Genomic DNA, 20,626 nt, shown 5'->3' with positions numbered 1-20,626 from the left:
AAGGGGGGAAAGGATCTATAATTCTCATGATCTTCTCAAGAAGACGTCACCCAAGAATGTCATAATCTACCAGCATAGATGATATCTAAAATTCTTCTGATTTTGCTTGATTCTTGTTCACGAATGCACCTGCTATCTAGTAGCAGAAGAGGGTACTGCAGACTAGCTTTGAAAAAACACAAACTCAAATTTTACTTTAATGATTTTGATCCTACTTCTTCTAAGAAATTTTATTTATAGGAAAGTTCTGGCATCATTTCAAATTTTTTATAAATAAGAAATTTCTAACTGCTCCCAAAAAACCATTCTGAATTTTATGGTGACAAACTATTTTTTTAACGCTTAATTTTGTTTTAACTATCAGATCGATTTCTGATGAAGTTAATTATACTGTAGAATTGCTTAGTAGTGTAGCTTCTTGTTTAAAAACTATTATTTTTAATCAGTATGAGCTTGTGATTACTGTATTTTGGCTTTTGTTTATTTCTTGATGCTGAGTGGTTGGTCAAAAATGTATTTCCAAATTGTATTATTGTTCCTACAGGGAAAAGCCAGCCAACGTATAACGATGTGATATAAACTAGAAACATGTTTTGCAGGTCACCATATTGTGATATGAAACCCGAAGTCTAGAATGAATATTATGTTTATCATATTGTGACCTGCAAAACAATCACGTGTAACAATCTGACCCGGTTAGCTGCCTAGAATTAGTGCATTAATCTCTGTGATAGTGTCTTTTAGGCCCTTACAAATACCAGCTTTGTTTCAGAGATGAAATAACAATTTTACATTTTTTTCCAGCTGTATAGTTTAATTACAGCTTAGGACATACTTTCACAATTTTTTCTCATCCTTACAACCCTGTAAGATACACATCTTAATCCTTATTTTATATATAAGGAAACTGAGGCTTAAAAATGTAATCATTTGCTGAAGGTACAAAGGTGGAGAGCCTGGGTCTCACTCATCTCAGACCCCAAATTTCATGCTCTTTCTACTACTCCATCGCTGCCCCTCAGCCCTACAAAAATCTTGAAAATTATGAGTGTTTGTCATGCCAATTCTTGAAATAACTTAGATTGTAAGTCATTAAGGCCTTTTAATAACGTGGGACCACCCCATTGATAAACAAAAAAAAAACTTTAGGGGATCAACTTGGTGAGGTAAAGAGCACAGAGTTTTTGAACCTGGACAGATAATTGTAAATCCTGGCTCTGCCATTTAGTCACCGTGTCACCCTGTATAGCATTCTCAGTCTCTCTGAGCATCAGCCTCTTTATCTGGGAAATGGCTAACAATTTCCACCTCCCTGTGTTGCTATGAAGATCAAGTACTTAGAACTTTGCCTGACACACTGAGGGTAATCAGAGCATGTGGACACCCTTCTCTTTCTCTACTGTATGAAATGTCTGCTGGTTCCTAAGTGCACATGGCACCCCCTGCATTGTTCAGACATCCCTGTGACTCACCAGTCACACCTTACACTTCTGTCATATTGGTCTCTTCTTTGCCCTCCAAGATATGCTCTTGTCATTCTTGCCCTGAAGCCTCTGCCTGTGTCTGCCTTTCATCTGGATACAATTCTCTTCTTCATCTCTCCGATGATCCGATCTTTACCTTTCCTTGCTTCTCCAGAAAACTCTCCCTGGTAACTAGGGACATCCTTCAGTTCCTTTCCAACTCTTCTCCACTGCCACCACCACCTCTACACTTTATAGCATGTACTTGAGCCTTTAGTATTTGTCTGCCAAGTGCTGTAGACTAAGCTATTTATGTAGCAAGTTTATTCTACTATGTCGCATGCTCCAGGCATTTTTGTCGTTTGGAAAATTCCTAGTGTTAGGCCCACGGTTGAAGCTCTGAAGAACTGAATTTATAAAAGATTATTTAGTTAAATTCAAAGCCACAGCTACAGGAATTCGAGGATTTCAGTATTTTCTTTTTTCTGTATTACTAGAAAACCTTCAAGCTTGGTTCAGAGAGATCTCAAAACAAATATTGTCTTTAAATTATGATGATTCTACTGCTGCGGGCAGAAAAACTGTACAACTGATACAAGCTTTGGAAGAGGTAAGGAAACGCTTTTTAAATGCAGGTTCTTGGATCATGAATCACACCTTATGACCCACCCAGCAGTCTGTTCCTGTAAATATAGCTGAGAGACTGTTTCATCAGAAATAAAAGCGATGTGAATTAATATGTTTCCTGTAACGTATACTGTCCTAAATTTGGGGAAATAAATAACTAGTATGAAGAGAATGGTAGCAAAAATTACGATATTGTAACTTGAGGAAACATGTAATCTTAGAAACATAATTATAAAAATAATATAGAAACATTGGGCAAATTGTGATAAGGAGGTAAAAGCAAAAACAAAATTGCATGTGTATAACATTTTTAGGGTTGTAAAAAAGTGTGTGCCTTGGGGGAAAAAACCAGAAAGGAATACACAAAAATGAAAATAATTATATAATGGTCATATGCTTATAAGTGGTATATTTTCTTTTCTGAAAAAAAGTTTATTGTTTTTCTTTCAACTCAAAAATGATTGTACCAAAAAAATTATACCTCACCACTCTTAAATTTTAATTGTGTATTTAACTAGATTTAAAATGATAACTAAAAGCAGCAGAAAAATAATCATAAACTCTTTTTTTTTTTTTTTTTTTTTTTTTGAGACAGAATCCAGTTCTGTCACCCAGGCTGGAGTGCAGGGGCGCGATCTTGGCTCACTGCAACCTCCGCCTCCTGGGTTCCAGCGATTGTCCTGCCTCAGCCTCCTGGGTAGCTGGGACTACAGGCACCTGCCACCATGCCCAGCTAATTTTGTATTTTTAGTAGAGACGGGGTTTCACCATGTTAGCCAGGTTGGTCTCAGACTTCTGACCTCAGGTGATCCATCTGCCTCGGGCTCTCAGAGCGCTGGGATTACAGGCATGAGCCACCGTGCCCGGCCAACTCTATTATTTAAAACATCATTTTTACTCATAATCTATAACCCTATCCAATTGGTATGATTATATATTTTTAGAGATATAATTAATACTGTTTTCACTTGGAATATTTTCTTACAGGCTTTTTCTTATTTCTGCAAGGTTTTTAGGATGGTCACTATAAACAGCAACACAGTAAAATAATTCTACCAAAGTTTCTTATTCCAGAACAATTGCACACTTGTATTATTTCTACTTTGCTTGTTTGGATTTTTTTAGTCTATAATATGATCGTAAACAACTTTGTAAATCTCAAATGCTTTTTATCATTTGCCTTATTTATTTTGTCATATAACCCAGGCATCTTCAGTTATATACATTAAAATTTCAAGACATTGTAGAATCATTGTTTTGTTTTTAAAAGTGCATCAAAAGAACTTAATAATACACAAATTCCAACACATGGTTGTGATATACACAATAAGCAGCGGAACATTTTCTAATCCTAGAAACTTGTGCATTTTTTAATAGCTTGGCTCACGTTTCTGAAATTTATAATTTGAAATAAAAACTTTATCAAGAAATTGTCAGAAGTAGTGTGCTTTATTTGAAGTGTTTTCAAGAACAAATGAGCACCATAGAGTCCGTTCAGGATTTTTAAATTAAGTATATTTCTGTAACACAGGTTCAAGAATTCCACCAGTTGGAATCCAATCTGCAAGTATGTCAGTTTCTTGCCGATACTCGAAAGTTTCTTCATCAAATGATCAGAACCATTAACATTAAAGAGGAGGTTCTGATCACAATGCAGATCGTTGGGGACCTTTCTTTCGCTTGGCAGTTGATTGACAGGTAATGTAGGCAGCCTGACATTTGCTGTAGATGAAAGGCCCTAGGAACATCTTCTTACCGTTTCTTTTCTTTTTACAGTTTCACATCCATCATGCAAGAAAGCATAAGGGTAAATCCATCCATGGTTACTAAACTCAGAGCTACCTTCCTAAAGGTAAGCAAAAAACAGATTCTCTGTTGCTAGGAAAGAGTTGGCCTTCATTCATACCTCATTCATTAATTCAGCCCAGGATTTTATCCTTTTAGGAAGGTAAATAATTTCAATATTTTTATAGACTGAAATTGTTAGCAGTTTTTTCACGAGAGCATAATTTCAAAGATTCCAGAAATATTTAAAGTTTTAATTAAGTTGGAATGTCTTCAGGAATACTATTTTTAGGTGAAGAATAGATTTTTTTTTTAAGTTTTATCTGTGTACTAAAAATGTGAGTCCTTTGTGTCCTTTATTCCCTAGGCATGAATTAAATCCTTTTACTTAATCATTCAAAAAATTACTGAGCCTCTGCTACAAACTAGTACTAATATCTACAGTAACAGGGAATATTGGTGAACAACAGGCACAGTCCTTGCTCTCATGGTAATTTCAGTTCGTGGTAAATGAACAAAGAATCTACTCAGTGTCTTCTTCTTCTTCTTTTTTTTTGAGATGGAATCTTGCTTTGTTTCCCAGGCTGGAGTGCAGCTCCTCCTCCCGGGTTCAAGCGATTCTCTTGCCTCAGCCTCCCAAGTAGTTGAAATTACGGGTGTTCACCACAATGCCCAGCTAATTTTTACTATTTTTAGTAGAGATGGGGTTTCACCATGTTGACCAGGCTGGTCTTGAATTCCTAACCTCAAATGTTCCTCCTGCCTTGGCCTCCCAAAGTGCTGGGATTACAGGTGTGAGCCCCCACGCCCAGCCTACTCAGTGTCTCCTGACAGAGCTACCATGTACCATGTACATCAATTCTGAGATGCACCTTTTTTTGGGACGTGGGAGTGAGGGGGATGGGGTTTTACTGTGTTGCCCAGGCTGTGTCTCAAACTCCCAGGCTCAAGCGATCCTCCTGCCTTAGCCTCCCAAGTAGCTTTAATTATAGGCATGCACCACTGCGCCTAGCTACTACAATTCTTTTCATGTTTTAACATTTCTGTAACTGGGGATGGGTTTTATCATTGATGGCATATCATAGTTTAGTTGTCAGCATTTAATTTTTTTCTGAATGGCACATAAAATAATGGCACTTCTTACACTTGACGGCATATTAGATTGGACAGATTCGGTAGAATCTATCAGAAAGTCAGTCAGAACGTCTTGATTTCCACACAGGAGTAGCTCTCTTCTGTGGCACAGTGGCTCTCAAACTTGAGCATGCATCAGAATCACCTGCGGGGCTGGTTGTAACACAAATTGCTGGGCCACACCCCCAGGGTGTCTGACTAAGTCAGTGTGGAGTGGAGCCCAGTAATTTGCATGTCTAACAAGTTCCCAGGTCATGCGGAAGCTACTGGTCCGGGGAGCACAGTTTAAGAACCACTGCCATCACAGTTAACTTGGGTTTTTCAAAAACTGTATTGTCAGAAACTATTAATGATATTGATGAGATTCGGTGGTTGTTGCCCTCTGTTGGGTAAAACCCAAATGTTTTGTTGTATGTTACATTTTCTGGAAAGAAAGATTTCTAGGACTCTTTTTGAAACAAGAAACAGATATACCTTATTTTTCTTCCAGCTTGCCTCTGCCCTCGATCTGCCCCTTCTTCGTATTAATCAGGCAAATAGCCCCGATCTGCTCAGCGTGTCGCAGTACTATTCTGGAGAGTTGGTATCCTATGTGAGAAAAGTAAGAAATGCATCAGGGTGATATTTACTCTTACCAGATAACTGCTGTTTTAAATACAAAAAGTATGCTTAGGCCCCCCAAAAGTATATCTGTGTCTCTTTCCCTTTTAAAAATTTGATTCCAGAAATTTGCAACACCTAAAAATAAACTTACCCTTATTGCTACTGTGGATGTACAGATGTTTTTACTTGCCAGGAATTTTATTTCTGTGTTTTAAGTGTTGGTGGTATTCACATCTATTTTATAGATGTAGAAACAGAGATTATAATAGTTTCTTCAAAATCACAGAGCCATATCTGGTAAAAGAGCCTGATCTAGATCCAGCATCTCCCGGTCAGAGCCCAATTCAGGTTTTCATGGGAATTTTGATTCTCGTTTTAATAAATTCTGATGGAGCATTGAGCCAGACCGGCCTGAATTCAAAATTTACTGATGTCGCATTCTAGCCGAGTCCTCTATAGTGATGTTACTTAACATTTTTGAACCTTGATCTTTTTAAAATCTGTAAAATGGGAATGATACAGTCTTTTGCAGCATTTTTAGAAGGATTAGCTTTATATTCTGTAAGCAATTAATGTTTAAAGGAATGGAGCCCTGTGCCTGCCAGCAGTTATTAAAACAGCTCTTTTACATTTTTCAGCATCCCCCTATATAGACAAATTGCTGTCGTTTACTGGCATCCTAATATTTGTCAGCCAAGAAAAGTAAAACAGATGTTCATTGCGTTTCCTCCTTTCCTTTTCACTGAAGGTTTTGCAGATCATCCCAGAAAGCATGTTTACATCTCTTCTAAAGATCATAAAGCTTCAGACCCATGACATTATTGAAGTGCCTACCCGCCTGGACAAAGACAAGCTGAGGGACTATGCTCAGCTAGGCCCACGATACGAGGTGCTGTGTCCTTCTGACTTCTGCCTTTTCATATTAAAAACTAACAGTCATGAAATATCACAGGCCTGTGTCACCTGCCGTATTCTGGGGACCACCAGACCAATTCTGACTTGTTGTCTCACATTTGCAATGGTAAACGTGTTTTATGATTTTAGTACAATCACACCTTTTATTCTTGACATTTTCCTGGTGTCATTTAAGGCCTTGTTCGCCTCAGTATTCTCAGGGGAAATGAGGCTTAGCTGGTCACTTTTTCCTATAACAGTCTTGCTAAAGCAGCCCTTGTTCTCTTTGAGCTAGATTACCTGACTTTTCATATTCATGTTCCTTTTTGAGCAGCTCAAAATAATCTATATTCCATTAACCATTTCTTTTGGGCAGATTTTAAGCTCACTCAATAATAGTTCAGCAGCCTCAGAGGTTCTTCTCCCCAAGCACCTCTGGTTTTTTTCTCCCTGAGCTTAGAATTTAAAGACATCAAAAGTAAAATCAAGTGAAGATTGAAAATATGATGTACAGTGTCAATTTCCCATTCTGATACAAGTCCAAGAAATATGTCAGGGACTTAGATTATCAAGCTTGATATTTCCATGTTTATTCTGATTCAGCAATATAGCTAGCACCTGCCTACCTTATCAATGTCTGCTGCTATTGCTTGCAAATAATGGGGAGGCCAGGGAAGGGGAGGTTACCTTCTCAGTCTCATAGTCTTTTGTAGCCAAAAGGGCCTGTCTAGATCATTGAATTCTGCCCCAAATTTTAGACATGAGAAAATGAAGCCTAAAGGAGAAATGCTTTGTCAAACGTGAAAGAATGAACTGTTGTCTTCTGACTCTGTTACCCAATATGTCTAACAGTGGGCTTTCAGTTGTACCATAGAGCCTCATTTCTGTCCAGAATATGTGGACACAGGTGTCCTAAAGCTACAAGTTCATTTCCTGTTATCTTTATTCATTCCAAGACTATTAGACAGTGATTTTTCATACCTCTTTTTCTTTGTTATAGGTTGCCAAGCTTACTCATGCTATTTCCATTTTTACTGAAGGCATCTTAATGATGAAAACGACTTTGGTTGGCATCATCAAGGTAACAGTTTTGTTAGTCTGTGTGGCCTCACACCATGACTCTTAGCTGTTTGGGTTTTTGTGGTAATTATCATGTGTGCAAAAGGGAGTGACATCATCTGGCTGTTTGACATTCCAATTTTGGTCTTCATTTTACTCATTTATTTTATTTTAGTTGAGTTTTTTGAGACAGAGTCTCTCTCTGTTGCCCAGGCTGGAGTGCAGTGGTGCAATCTTGGCTCACTGCAACCTCCACCTCCCGGGTTCAAGTGATTCTCATGCCTCAGCCCCCTAAGTAGTTGGTACTACAGGCATACAACACCACACCCAGCTAATTTTTGTATTTTTAATAGAGACGAGTTTCACCATGTTGGCCAGGCTGGTCTCAAACTCCTGACCTCAAGTGATCCATCTGTCGTGGTCAAAGTGCTGGGATTATAGGCGTGAGCCACGGTGCCTGGCCCGTTTTACTCACTTATTGATGGAGGAAGAGAAAGCATTGTAATCTTTATTTCTCTTAATACTTGAAGGTAGTGGGAATTTCTTTATCTTGTAGTTCTGCAGAAAATGTGTGGTGCTAGTACCGTTTTATCAAAGAGTTGTTTAAATCCAAGAAAAATATATTTGATTGAATTTTGGGAAAAGCAAAAAAAAAAATTCAATTTCTTTAGTCAAAATTGCTTTATTCTTCTCTCTCTCTGTTTTCCTTCCTTCATTTTTAGTACTTTTATTTCACACCCCAAGTACAGAGAGCTAAGATAATCATATCCCTTTTTTTTTTTTGAGACAAGGGTCTTGTTCTGTCATCCAGGCTAGAGTGCAGTGGTGCAATCTTGGCTCCCTGCAAGCTCCGCCTCCCGGGTTCACACCATTCTCCTGCCTCAGCCTCCCGAGTAGCTGGGACTACAGGCGCCCGCCACCATGCCCAGCTAATTTCTTGTACTTTTTAGAGACAGGGTTTCACCGTGGTCTCGATCTCCTGACCTCGTGACCCGCCCGCCTCGGCCTCCCAAAGTGCTGGGATTACAGGCATGAGCCACCACGCCCGGCTCATATCCATCTTTTAACAGACCACTATCATCACTGGGGCATGCAAGCTCCTGTCATCTTTTGTTTGTTTAGTTTTTTCTTCTCCTGGATCCCTGCTTCCATTTCCATTACCCATAGCACCAACTTTGTGGGTTTGGTAAATGTTCCTAAATATGCAAGTATTCTTATTTTTAGCATATGGCATTATTTGATGTGTGCATGTGCTTTTGATTTATCTCAACCATATTGTGCTCTAAGTCTCATTCTTTTTCCAGCTTCTCTTACTGATTATTGCGTTTGCAATTTATTTATATTGCTATAGGTCAGATAGTAGGTTACTTTTTACTGCTGCATAGAATTCCACATTTTTCTTAACCATCCAGCTTGGGACAGACACCTGTGCCCCCCATTATCACAACCAATGTCATGATGAACGTCTCTGAGCATATCCCCACTCCAGACCTGTGCAAGAATTCCTCTGAAATCTACATTCTTTTCAAGTGGCCGCAGACCAATCCATAGTACGAATGCACCATGGTGTATTTACTATTCCACTACTGATGGATGTTGAGATACAAATGTTCCTTGACTTAAAATGGTGTTACATCCCAATAAATTCATCACAAGTTGAAAATATCAGAAGGCCATTGGGACTTAACGGCTTACATCTTCACCAATACTTGATATTATCCACTTTCTAATTTTGCTCTCCCAAGAGGTATAAAGTATCTCATTGCTTTTTTAATTTGGAATGTTATGGTGAGTAGCGATGGGCCCATTCATATAGTTTATGGTGCTTTTCTTTATTTTTCTATATATCTGACATCAGTAGAATCTCAACAATCCTAATTGCGATATTAATATTTGCATTATTAAAATCAAAGAAAATAGAGGAAATGTACCTAAATGGAACTTTGGTATGTGTTTTCTGGAAGTATGCTAAAAGAAATACCATGGTAGTTCCTAGAATATTAATAGAATTTGCTAAACATGCTTTAGGCCTGATCCCAGGTGAATTCAATTGATGTGTAGAGAATGTACATGCATTTTAGTCACTTCTTACACACAGGATGATAAATCCTAGGACTGCAAAGTGACCACTGTAAGAAGGATGTAATAAAACCTCTTACAGGTAATTAACAATAATTATCAAAAGAAAGACTGCTTGGTAAAATACTGATCTTTTCCCACAGTGTTTCAGATTATAACAGCAGAAGGAATATTCTGCTGACCAACTCCATTCAACCCAGTAGACTCTCTCTGCTAGTCTACCAATAACAACTAAGGGCTTTTAAAAGTAATCCTGGCCGGGCGCGGTGGCTCACGCCTGTAATCCCAGCACTTTGGGAGGCCGAGGCGGGCAGATCACGAGGTCAGGAGATTGAGACCATCCTGGCTAACACGGTGAAACCCCGTCTCTACTAAAAATACAAAAAAAAATTAGCCGGGCGTGGTAGTGGGCGCCTGTAGTCCCAGCTACTCGGGAGGCTGAGGCAGGAGAATGGCGTGAACCCGGGAGGTGGAACTTGCAGTGAGCCGAGATCGCGCCACTGCACTCCAGCCTGGGCGACAAAGCAAGACTCCGTCTCAAAAAAAAAAAAATAAAAAAAATAATCCTGTGGCCCTCGCTGATCTTTAACCTCAGAGTGTTGAGGTTGTGTTTCAAACACTTATAAAAAGTGTAGGTTCAGTTTGGTTGATATGACTTAAAACAAGTGAGATATACACAGAGATATAAGCATTCATTGTTAGAGGCAGCAAAAAAAAAAAGAAATACAGATCGTCTCAAACTTAAAATGATTCAACTTCATTATGATACCCATACTGTTTCTCACTTTCAGTATAGTATTCAATAAATTACATGAGATATTCAATACTTTATTATAAAATAGGCTTTGTGTTGGATGATATTACCCAACTGTAGGCTAATGTAAGTGTTCTGAGCACATTTGAAGTAGGGTAAGCTAAACTATGATGTTTGGTAGATTAGGTATATTCAGTGTATCTTTGACTTCTGATATTTTCAACTTACGACGATTTTATTGGAATGTAACCCCATCTTAAGTCAAGGAGCATCTGTAATCTAAACATCCATCATCAGTAGGGGAATGGTTAAATATTCCATGGTGCATTCGTACTGTGGATTGGTCTGGAGCGATTCAAAAAGAATTTACTACTGGAAAATCTCCAAGGTGGAAAATGAAAAAAGTAAATTGCAGAAAAACATGTATGTATGTGTGTGTGTGTGTGTGTGTGTGTGTGTGTATGTATGGTGTGTGTGATATACATGCATGCAACTATGTGTATATATGTATAATACATGTGTGTGATACACATGCGTGTCTCTGTACATATACATGTATATGATCCCATTTAGATTTTTGAAATTAAATATATGTGTAAGGATGGATATTTATGTATATAAACGAATGGAGAAAGGTCTGGATGATCCGTATGAAAACAGTTACTGTTGTTAACTTCAGGGGAAGGGAATAGAAATGTGAGGAAGGGGTGTGTGAAGATGGCTTTCTCTTAGCTGTGAACACTTCCACAGATTAGTGAGAATGCGGGAAGGATTAGAAGAGCCGCATGCGATCTTTAGATTCACGAAAGCATTGAACTCTTTTAGTAAATCTGTTCTTGTAAGGAATATTTCTTTGAAAGCTTCATGATACTTCTTTGATTCTGTACTCATTGACTATATCTTTATAATTTACCTTTTTATTGTATAATAAAGCACAGATGCTGAAAACTAAAGAAAGAATGATGTAGCCTATTAGGTTATTACAAGGTAAACACAAGTCATTCTGACTGCCACTTAAGAAATAGGATTTAGCGAGCCCTACTCCTGAAAGCCCCCTCATGCACCTTGATCTCATCTCAGGACTCCTGTGTATAGTTTTATTATCCAGTGAAACTATATGTCATTAATTTCCAGACTATAGCTTAGACTTGCCCATTCGAAAAACTATGTTATGTCTTTTAAGTCTTTTTTTTTTGAGACAGAGTTTCACTCTTGTTGCCCAGGCTGGAGTACAATGGTGCAGGCTCACCGCAACCTCCTCCTCCCGAGTTCAAGCAGTTCTCCTGCCTCAGCCTCCTGAGTAGCTGGGACTACAGGCATGTGCCACCACGCCCGACTAATTTTGTATTTTTAGTAGAGATGGGATTTCTCCATGTTGGTCAGGTTGGTCTGGAACTCCTGACCTTGGGTGATCCGCCTGCCTCAGCTTTCCAAAGAGCTGGGATTACAGGCGTGAGTCACCACGCCCGGCCCTCCTTCCTTTCTTTCCCTTTAATTCATCTGTTGAAGAACATAGGGCCTTTCACCTTCAGTTGCTCCACAGTCTGGATTTCCCTGATTGAACGATCTTGACGTAGTTTAATGTGTTTCTCTGGCTTTTGTGTTTTTGTAACCCCCTTGCAGTTGTCTTATTTGAAATTTAAATACAATCAAAACTGGATGGAACCCATTAATTGCCTTTATGACCTTTTAAAATAATGGTTCTTTACAAATTAAAAGTAAAAGAAACAAGTCTCAGAGAATTCAAGGGAGTATGTAAAAATCATTTGATGTTTTATGGATCTGATAAGAGACTTTTTAAAGGAATAACAAAAGCCTTTTCATTATAGAAGAAATAATTAGCAAAGTAAGCTTGTAGAGTTAGATAGCAGATTTGCTTTCTTATTTTATCTCCCTAATTCCAAGAATGCTGAAAGAAAAGATAATTATTCAATTTACAGAGTGGCCCGACCTCAAATCTGAGTTTGCTCATGTGGATATAAGGTGCCTAGAAATAAAATCTAAAGGAAGAACATGCATCTGTAAATTCAGTCATAGGTCCTTCATCCCGCCCCTCCAAAAAGAGGGGCCATTAATTAGAATGTGAGGCCATTTAAAACTTTCCTTATTCACCATCTTTGAAATGTCTTGTAAGATTACTATCATGAACTTTGCTGAAATAAACAGAGTCCTAAAAAGGTGACAGGTTTAATAATTCCATCCAAGCTGTGCAAGATCACAGGGACAGGAAAGGAAAAAAATTCAAATCATTTAGTGAGGAGGTAGGAAAATGCCCCACTGCAGATTCTGAAAGCCATCTTTCCTCTGGATTTCGTTAGGACTGAATTTTTCATAACTATCATTTAATACTTTTGATTGGCACTTAGGTGGATCCAAAGCAGTTGCTGGAAGATGGAATAAGGAAAGAGCTTGTGAAGCGTGTTGCCTTTGCCCTGCATAGGGGACTGATATTCAACCCTCGAGCCAAGGTACCCAGCGACCAGAGTGGGCCTGTCCTCTTCTCCGCCCAGCTTGCAGCATGGACTAGAATGCCGTTTTTAACCTATCGCGAACAAGACCTTACCTCCTAGCTAACGTATATCAAATATGTGGTTTTCAACACAAACAACTGATGTGCTTTTTGATCTCATAATCCATTCATATTATAAATTTATAGTATAAATATGAAATTTAGATTTTATATTTAAAACTTCATATTTTTAAAACCAGTGCTTCTTTCCTCCGCCTATTGATCCCATTTCAGAATTAAACTGATTTTATGATTCAGAAGTACTTCTTATAGTTAAAAGAATTTGGTAACCCTAAAGTAGATAGGAACTATAAAGGTTATAATTTTTTATTTTGCTTTATCTGCTAGGGAATATGGTCATTTTTCTCAGGAGAAAAATAATAGGCCTGAAATCTCTATTTAGGATATTTATTATCATAGTAAATTCAATTTAAAATGTTTTAAGTATTCTGAGACTAGATAGATTTATTAAATGACAAGAAATCACAGTCATTCATTTTTTTTATTTCTTTATATGAGGCTTCCTTCCCAGATGAATGAAATCATTTCTTTGCTGAATGTCTGACATCAGTTGTCAGTCATCCTAGATGAAGTAGGAAATGAGTATTCCAAAACTTAAAGTATATCTTAAACTATGACTGTGGTCTCTTAGCTACTGTACTATTGACTGATTGATTGATTGAGACAAAGTCTTGCTCTGTCTCCCAGGCTGGAGTGCAGTGGCACAATCTCGATTCACTGCAACCTCTGCCTCCTGGGTTCAAGCAATTCTTGTGCCTCAGCCTCCTAAGTAGCTGGGATTATAGGCGCCTGCCATCATATCCGGCTAATTTTTGTATTTTTGATGGCGTTTCATCACGTTGGGCAGGCTGGTCTTGAACTCCTGACCTCAAGTGATCCACCCATCTCAGCCTCCCAAAGTGCCGAGATTACAGGCATGAGCCCGGCCTATTTTTTATTTTTTTTAAGATTAAGTCTTGCTCTGTCGCCCAGGCTGGAGTGCAGTGGCACAATCTCAGCTCACTGCAGCCTCTGCCTCCCAGGTTCAAGCAATTCCCTGCCTCAGCCTCCCAAGTAGCTGGGATTACAGGTACGCACCACACCTGGCTAATTTTTATGTTTTTTTAGTGGAGTCAGGGTTTTGCAACGTTGGCCAGGCTGGTCTTGAACTCCTGACCTCAAGTGATCTTCCTGCCTAAGCCTCCCAAAGTGCTGGGGTTACAGGCGGGAGCCACCGCATCTGGCCTGCTATACTATTTAAAGTCTAGTTAGATATTAGAATGAATAGTTGACAATCTACTCCAGTGTAAGAGCTTTATGTTTCCCCTTTTCCACAGCCAAGTGAATTGATGCCCAAGCTGAAAGAGTTGGGAGCAACCATGGATGGATTCCATCGTTCTTTTGAATACATACAGGACTATGTCAACATTTATGGTCTGAAGATTTGGCAGGAAGAAGTATCTCGTATTATAAATTACAACGTGGAGCAAGAGTGTAATAACTTTCTAAGAACGAAGGTATCTAATAAATTTTAAAATTCTTGACTATATTTGTTATTTCTCATGTTTAGAGTACACATCCCAAACCTCAGAAATGTCAACAAGAAAGTTTATTTATTTATTAAAAATCTGTAAACACTAGATAGTCTCAGTACCTTCAGAGTACTTTCAGGAGCCAGGAGGGTTGCAGAAAAGTGGACATGGCATGTAACTTCCGGGAGCTCACTGTCTTAAGAAGGCAGACATCATTAAATGGCTACAGAGTGAAGCTGTTTGTTGTAATTGTTATAACCCAAGTGATTAACAGTTCAAAAGACTTTTAGGACTCCTTTGTTTGTGTTCGGCAGGGTACATACTGAGGAGTGGAATTACTAGGACCTATAATGGGTAGTTCTATGCTTAACTTCTTGAGGAACTGCCAAACTGTGTTCCACGGTAACAGCACCATTTTATGTGCCCAACAGCAGTGTACGAGGGTTCCAGTTTCTCCACGTCCTAACCAATGCTTGTTATTTTCAATTTTTTAAAATTATAGTCACCCTAGTGCACATGAAGGTATCTCATCATGGTTTTGATTTGCATTTCTCTAATGCCAATGATGTTGAACAGCTTATTGGCCATTTGTATGTCTTCTTTGGAAAAATGTGCATAAAAGTCCTTTGCCTGTTTCTTTAATTGGGTAAAAAAAGAATACCAAATGCATAAGTGCCAAAATTGAGAAGTTTGATTTTAGTAAGTAGTTAACAAGGAGCCACTCTGCAAGTTTTCATGTGGGAACTGACATGATTTGGGTGACATTTTCAAAAGTTTAAGTCTATTCCAGCCTTATGATATTTTGGATTTTTATATTACATGGATGCATGTCAACTCATAAGACAGGAAGCCGGAAGTTCCCATGTCTCATCTTAGTTCTCGCTTCTCCTTTGTCACCTCACCTTTTCACAATGTTTCTTTGTTTTTTATAAATGTTATATGTGGTATTTATGGGAGACTATTATTAATGCAGTTTTAGAAGTTTCCTCTTCAAAACCAAGAAACAGGCCAGGTACAGTAGCTCATGCCTGTAGTCCCAGCTACTTGGAGGCTCAGGTGGGAGGATTGCTTGAGCCCAGGAGGTTGAGGCTGCAACAAGCTGTGATCACACCACGGCACTCCAGCCTGGGCAACAGAGCAAGATCCTGTCTCTAAAATAAAAAACCAAGCCAGGCACAGTGGCTCACACCTGTAATCCCAGTGCTTTGAAAGGCCGAGGCAGGTGGATCACCTGAGGTCAAGTGTTTGAGACCAGCCTGTCTCTACTAAAAACACAAAAATTAGCCAGACCTGGCACACGCCTATAATCCCAGCACTTTGGGAGGCCAAGGTGGGAGGATCACTTGAGATCAGGAGTTCGAGACCAGCCTAGCCAACATGGTGAAACCCCATCTCTACTAAAAATACAAAAATTAGCCGGGCATGGTGGCGGGTGCCTGTAATCCCAGCTACTCAGGAGGCTGAGGCAAAAGAATCGCTTGCACCCGGGTGGTGGAGGTTGCAGTGAGCCCAGATCATGCCACTGCACTCCAGCCTGGGGGACAGAGCGAGACTCCATCTAAAAAAAAAAAACAAAGAACCTTTATTGTCACTCTTTATGCAATATTACCTTTGTAAAATTATATGGAAAAGGGATAACTAGGTTATCTTATCAAAGGTTTACTAAATATTGATGGTTTTGTTTTCTAGATTCAAGATTGGCAAAGCATGTACCAGTCCACTCATATTCCAATACCCAAGTTTACCCCTGTGGATGAGTCTGTAACGTTTATTGGTCGACTCTGCAGAGAAATCCTGCGGATCACAGACCCAAAGTAGGTGTACCTGAATTCTACAGAGCCCTGAATACTGCAGGCAGTCTCATCTGCATCTGTGGCCCTGTGGCACAGCCCCTATTCCAGTCACGGGGGTCCTGCACTTGTCAACTCATATTCTGACCCTTTAGGGCAAGGGTCCCTAACCCCTGCGCTGCAGACTGGTACCGGTCTGTCACTTGTGAGGAACCTGACCACACAGCAAGAGGTGAACGATGGGCAAGCAAGCATTACCACCTGAGCTCCACTTCCTGTCAGATCAGTGGCAGCATTAGATTCTCATAGGAGCGTGAACTTTGCATGTGAGGGATCTAGGTTGTGCGCTCCTTAGAAGAATCTAATCTCTCTCCCGCCCCCCTGTCTCCACAAAACGATTCTTAGCTCAACACACAAGCACTTTTGATAGCAACAACTAATATTTATTGAACACTTATCTATGCACTCTTCTCAGCACATTATACACATCCAGTCATTAACCCATTTACAGCAATCTTATGAGATAGGCATTATTCTTATTCCCATTTTAAAGATGAAGTAACTGAAGCACAGAAAAGCTTAAGTCATTTGCCCAGCATCACACAGTTGATAAATGACAGACCCAGAATACACTCCAGGCCCTCTGACTCCAGAGCCCAGCTCCTAGGCATTGTACTGTGAAGGGCAGACTGCATAGCTTTGTATACAGCCAATCACAGTCTACATACGGGTTATGTGGGCTCTACGTTCAGCAGTAACTGGGTGAAAATCTCATTTAATTAAAACTGCTCCTGAGAATATTTTAGGTGAGCACCACGGCAGAGACTAGCATGCTGCCTCTAGTAAGTCCAGCTGAGCCAGTTTTCCTCCATTTTCTTCATTTGAGCCTCAGGAGAAGCTGTTGGTACTAAGATCAGCTTGGGGAAGAGCAGGTTCTCATGTCCACCCCTGGGCACAGGCTCACTGAGCAGAAGGGTTGGTGGAATTACCCAGGAAAAAAGCGATGATCTTTGTTCTCTGACCAACCAGGCACGTGTAGTTGATATTGTGTGAGTTAAATCCTCTTAGGACCTGGATCCTTTGTGCTGTCTTCTTTCTAATCCAGTATTTTGTCCTTCGAAACTTGTGAAAGTTGAGAAACTATGCATAACCTTATTCCAAAATTTCTAGCAGAAATAAGGAATTTTGACTCATGGGACAAAAAAAGTAAGTGATTCAAAAAGTTCTATAGCTCCTTCTTTCTTGGTACCCTTCAATCACCGAAGCCTTTTTAGAAAACTATCCACCCAGTGCCCTATTAGTGCAGGCAGAGAGGATTAAGTGTGACCAGAATTTCCACATCATATATGAATTTTATCATCAGAATTGGGGGCCTCCCCAGTGACACAGCAGAGTGTACTTGGTGGCGGAAGGAGTCTTTGAAGCAAGCAGATGGAAGTTGTAAGCAGTTTGGGAATCCTCTTGTTTTGTTCTCCCTATTTACTTCCTAATTTAAAACCTCCCTTGCTTCTAGGCTCTTTCAACTCCTTCTCACGCCTCCTTCTGGTAAAGGTATGTGGTGGCTTTGGACAGTAGGATATGTCATCTGTGGAGCTTGCTGAAAATGCAAAGGCCAGAGCTCTCCCCCAGAACTATTAAATCAGATTCTTCAGGAATGGAAGCTGGGCATCTGTATTTCAGACAAGCTCTACCAGGGACTCAGGGTCCCTCTCTCAATGTTTGAAAACCATTGAAATGGTGGTTAAGGGTGGTGGTCAGACCTGTGAGAGCCTCAATTATCTATAAAATGAGGATGAAATGGTTTGTATTCCACAGAGCTGTCATGAGAATGAAATAACACATGGAAAGGTCTTAGCACACACAGCACCTGGTGCACTATAAGTGCCCAGTAAATATGGTTGGTTGTTGTCACTGTCATCGTCACACTTCTGAGTCTAAAAAGAATCATTTGGAGAGGACCAGAAGATGGCATCTACAAGTTTAAGGAACTGGGAGGAAAAAGCAAATTGCTTTGTCATCATAGTCTCAAATGTTAGGTAGCATATGGAGATTCTAGGTTCCTTTTTTATCAAATGGAAATGACACAAGGCCTTGTTTTGTCTCCAAACTGGAAATTTAAAGGAAGGCTGCATAGAGAGACAAATGGGCTCTAAAGTCTTCCAGCCTGACAGCTGAACCTAACCTTGTCTTCTCAGCATGATTCCAAGTCAACACCCTAACTCAATGGAAATAAATGACTGAAACCAATGATATGGCATAGGGCAGGAAAAGGGGGTCAGACTGAATTTTACCTCCCTGTTCCATTGGGTGTCACTGGGAAGACGCATTGGGTGCCTGAATATAAAGGTTAGAAAACACAGATCATGTAACTCCTGTTCTTCATATTTGGTGCCGCATGTCCTGTTGAGTCCTAACATCTCTTTAAGGATGAATTCTGAGCCATTCTGGGGTTTTTGCGTTGTTTTCATTTTAGAATGACATGTCACATAGACCAGCTGAACACTTGGTATGATATGAAAACTCATCAGGAAGTGACCAGCAGCCGCCTCTTCTCAGAAATCCAGACCACCTTGGGAACCTTTGGTCTAAATGGCTTAGACAGGCTTCTGTGCTTTATGATTGTAAAAGAGTTACAGGTGAGCCTTTTGACTTTCATACCTGTTTTCTCCCACCCTGGGGGAGAGGCAAGAACATATTTTAGTGGGCAGTTTGAACTCACTTAACCTTTCTTCCATGATTTCTTACACTGGCTTTAGGCATATGATACCCACTGGGTAGATCAGAGCTGGGAATAAACTAGAATTTGTTTGGCCAGCATAGTACTTTTAGGATTAGACTGTTTTTGTAAGTTTCAACTTGGGAAGATAAGACTTTTTAATCCTTGAAGCCAGTGACTTTTCCTAGCAAGGGATGTTTCTAACAGGAACCTGAAGTTGCTTCTTTTTGCTGTCATCCTGTTTAGAGGTTTTGTGTGACTTAGGCCCAGCCTCTGTTCTGCATAGCATTTTAGGTAACTGGAGTATTTGCTTGTTTAATTCATTATGTTTGGTTCTTTGACCGTGCCTTCTTGTTTTTAGAATTTCCTCAGTATGTTTCAGAAAATTATCCTGAGAGACAGAACTGTTCAGGACACTTTAAAAACCCTCATGAATGCTGTCAGTCCCCTAAAAAGTATTGTCGGTGAGTGTCCTGAAACTAGCCTGAGGCGGGGATGACACTGTAGCCTTTACGAATGTACTAAAGAGAAAATTATGTTTTAACTTTTCAGCAAATTCAAATAAAATTTATTTTTCCGCCATTGCCAAAACACAGAAGATTTGGACTGCGTATCTCGAGGCTATAATGAAGGTATGTTGTAGAAGAGAGGGTGTACAGTCAATACTTACATTTTTTAATTTTTTATTTTCTTGTAACTTTGTTGCCCAAAAAAAGCTACTCTTCTTTCTTTTGTCATTAAATCAAAAATATTTTAATACTTCAGTTTATCATTTTAAAATTCATTTTGTTTATCTCCCTTTCTGGATCTGTTCTTGATTAGGCTTTTTAGGAGCCTAGCATTTTCCTTTTGTTCAAGAAAACTGGCTCTTTGTAAAATGCCTTTTGGCTAGAGGTGCTTTTATATATGAAAATTGAACTTTTCCTTGCACAGTAATACTCCCTTTTTACATAACAAAGTTCATTTATACACACCTCATCTGCTCCAAGCTGCTGTTAGAACAGAACATTGTCTCTCTCCCTCTTGTGTCTGTATAGATGTTAGGAAGCCAGGTTCTTTGGGGCATAAATTATCTTTATACTCTGCAGAAAGCAGTCTTACTTTGGAAATGAATAAGAAAGACGAAGAGATTAATTTGCTGGATGGAAGTCTAACTTATTTTAGAATCCAGCTGCCTAGTTTCCTGCCTTTACTTGGCAGTAAGAGCTCCCAGGGACCCCTGCATCTTCTGCGAGTCTTCTTTCATCATCTGATAATCTGAGATCATCACGGCCCATTCTTGCACACCCATTATACCCAGGGCATTGCCAGTTGCTGTGAAAGACAGAGTTAAATGAAACACGACCGGTCTCCTTAGCTAACTCACAATCTAGCAGGGAAGAGTAGACTTCCTGGTAGAAAACTGGTTTGTGGTCAAAAATATCACATACTGTAGAAAAGTCTAGAATTCTAGAATGCTAAGGGAGTTTTGAAAAGTTCCATTCTCTGATTCCCAATTATATAAGTTTCTCATTGAGACAGCACTCATTGGTATCTTAGCCAAATTCACAATATATTTCCCATAATTTTGGTGAGTGGTTGTTGTTGTTGATGTTGTTTGGATCATTAACAGAACAGGTAAGGCAAGGAGCCCATGGCTCTGCTAGATGTCCTCTCGTGATGTGGGTCTGCCTTCCCCTAG

General features: G+C 39.5%; 1 protein-coding gene across 1 annotated transcript in view; it reads left to right on the top strand.

Annotated features, from left to right (window-relative positions):
* The window catches only part of WASHC5 (WASH complex subunit 5), a 67,843-nt gene that overhangs the window by 28,712 nt on the left and 18,505 nt on the right, over window positions 1-20,626 (top strand). The window contains exons 12-23 of the mRNA XM_031013664.3: window positions 1,961-2,073; window positions 3,622-3,788; window positions 3,867-3,942; window positions 5,500-5,610; window positions 6,361-6,501; window positions 7,507-7,587; window positions 12,765-12,866; window positions 14,245-14,424; window positions 16,129-16,253; window positions 18,703-18,865; window positions 19,307-19,409; window positions 19,498-19,577. Coding sequence (XP_030869524.2) covers window positions 1,961-2,073; window positions 3,622-3,788; window positions 3,867-3,942; window positions 5,500-5,610; window positions 6,361-6,501; window positions 7,507-7,587; window positions 12,765-12,866; window positions 14,245-14,424; window positions 16,129-16,253; window positions 18,703-18,865; window positions 19,307-19,409; window positions 19,498-19,577 — 1,442 coding nt within the window. The remainder of the gene's footprint in view (window positions 1-1,960; window positions 2,074-3,621; window positions 3,789-3,866; window positions 3,943-5,499; window positions 5,611-6,360; window positions 6,502-7,506; window positions 7,588-12,764; window positions 12,867-14,244; window positions 14,425-16,128; window positions 16,254-18,702; window positions 18,866-19,306; window positions 19,410-19,497; window positions 19,578-20,626) is intronic.

This window comes from Gorilla gorilla, chromosome 7, assembly GCF_029281585.2.
Source record: "Gorilla gorilla gorilla isolate KB3781 chromosome 7, NHGRI_mGorGor1-v2.1_pri, whole genome shotgun sequence".
In the NCBI taxonomy this organism is placed as follows: domain Eukaryota; kingdom Metazoa; phylum Chordata; class Mammalia; order Primates; family Hominidae; genus Gorilla; species Gorilla gorilla.
This window is presented reverse-complemented; position numbering and strand designations above follow the sequence as displayed.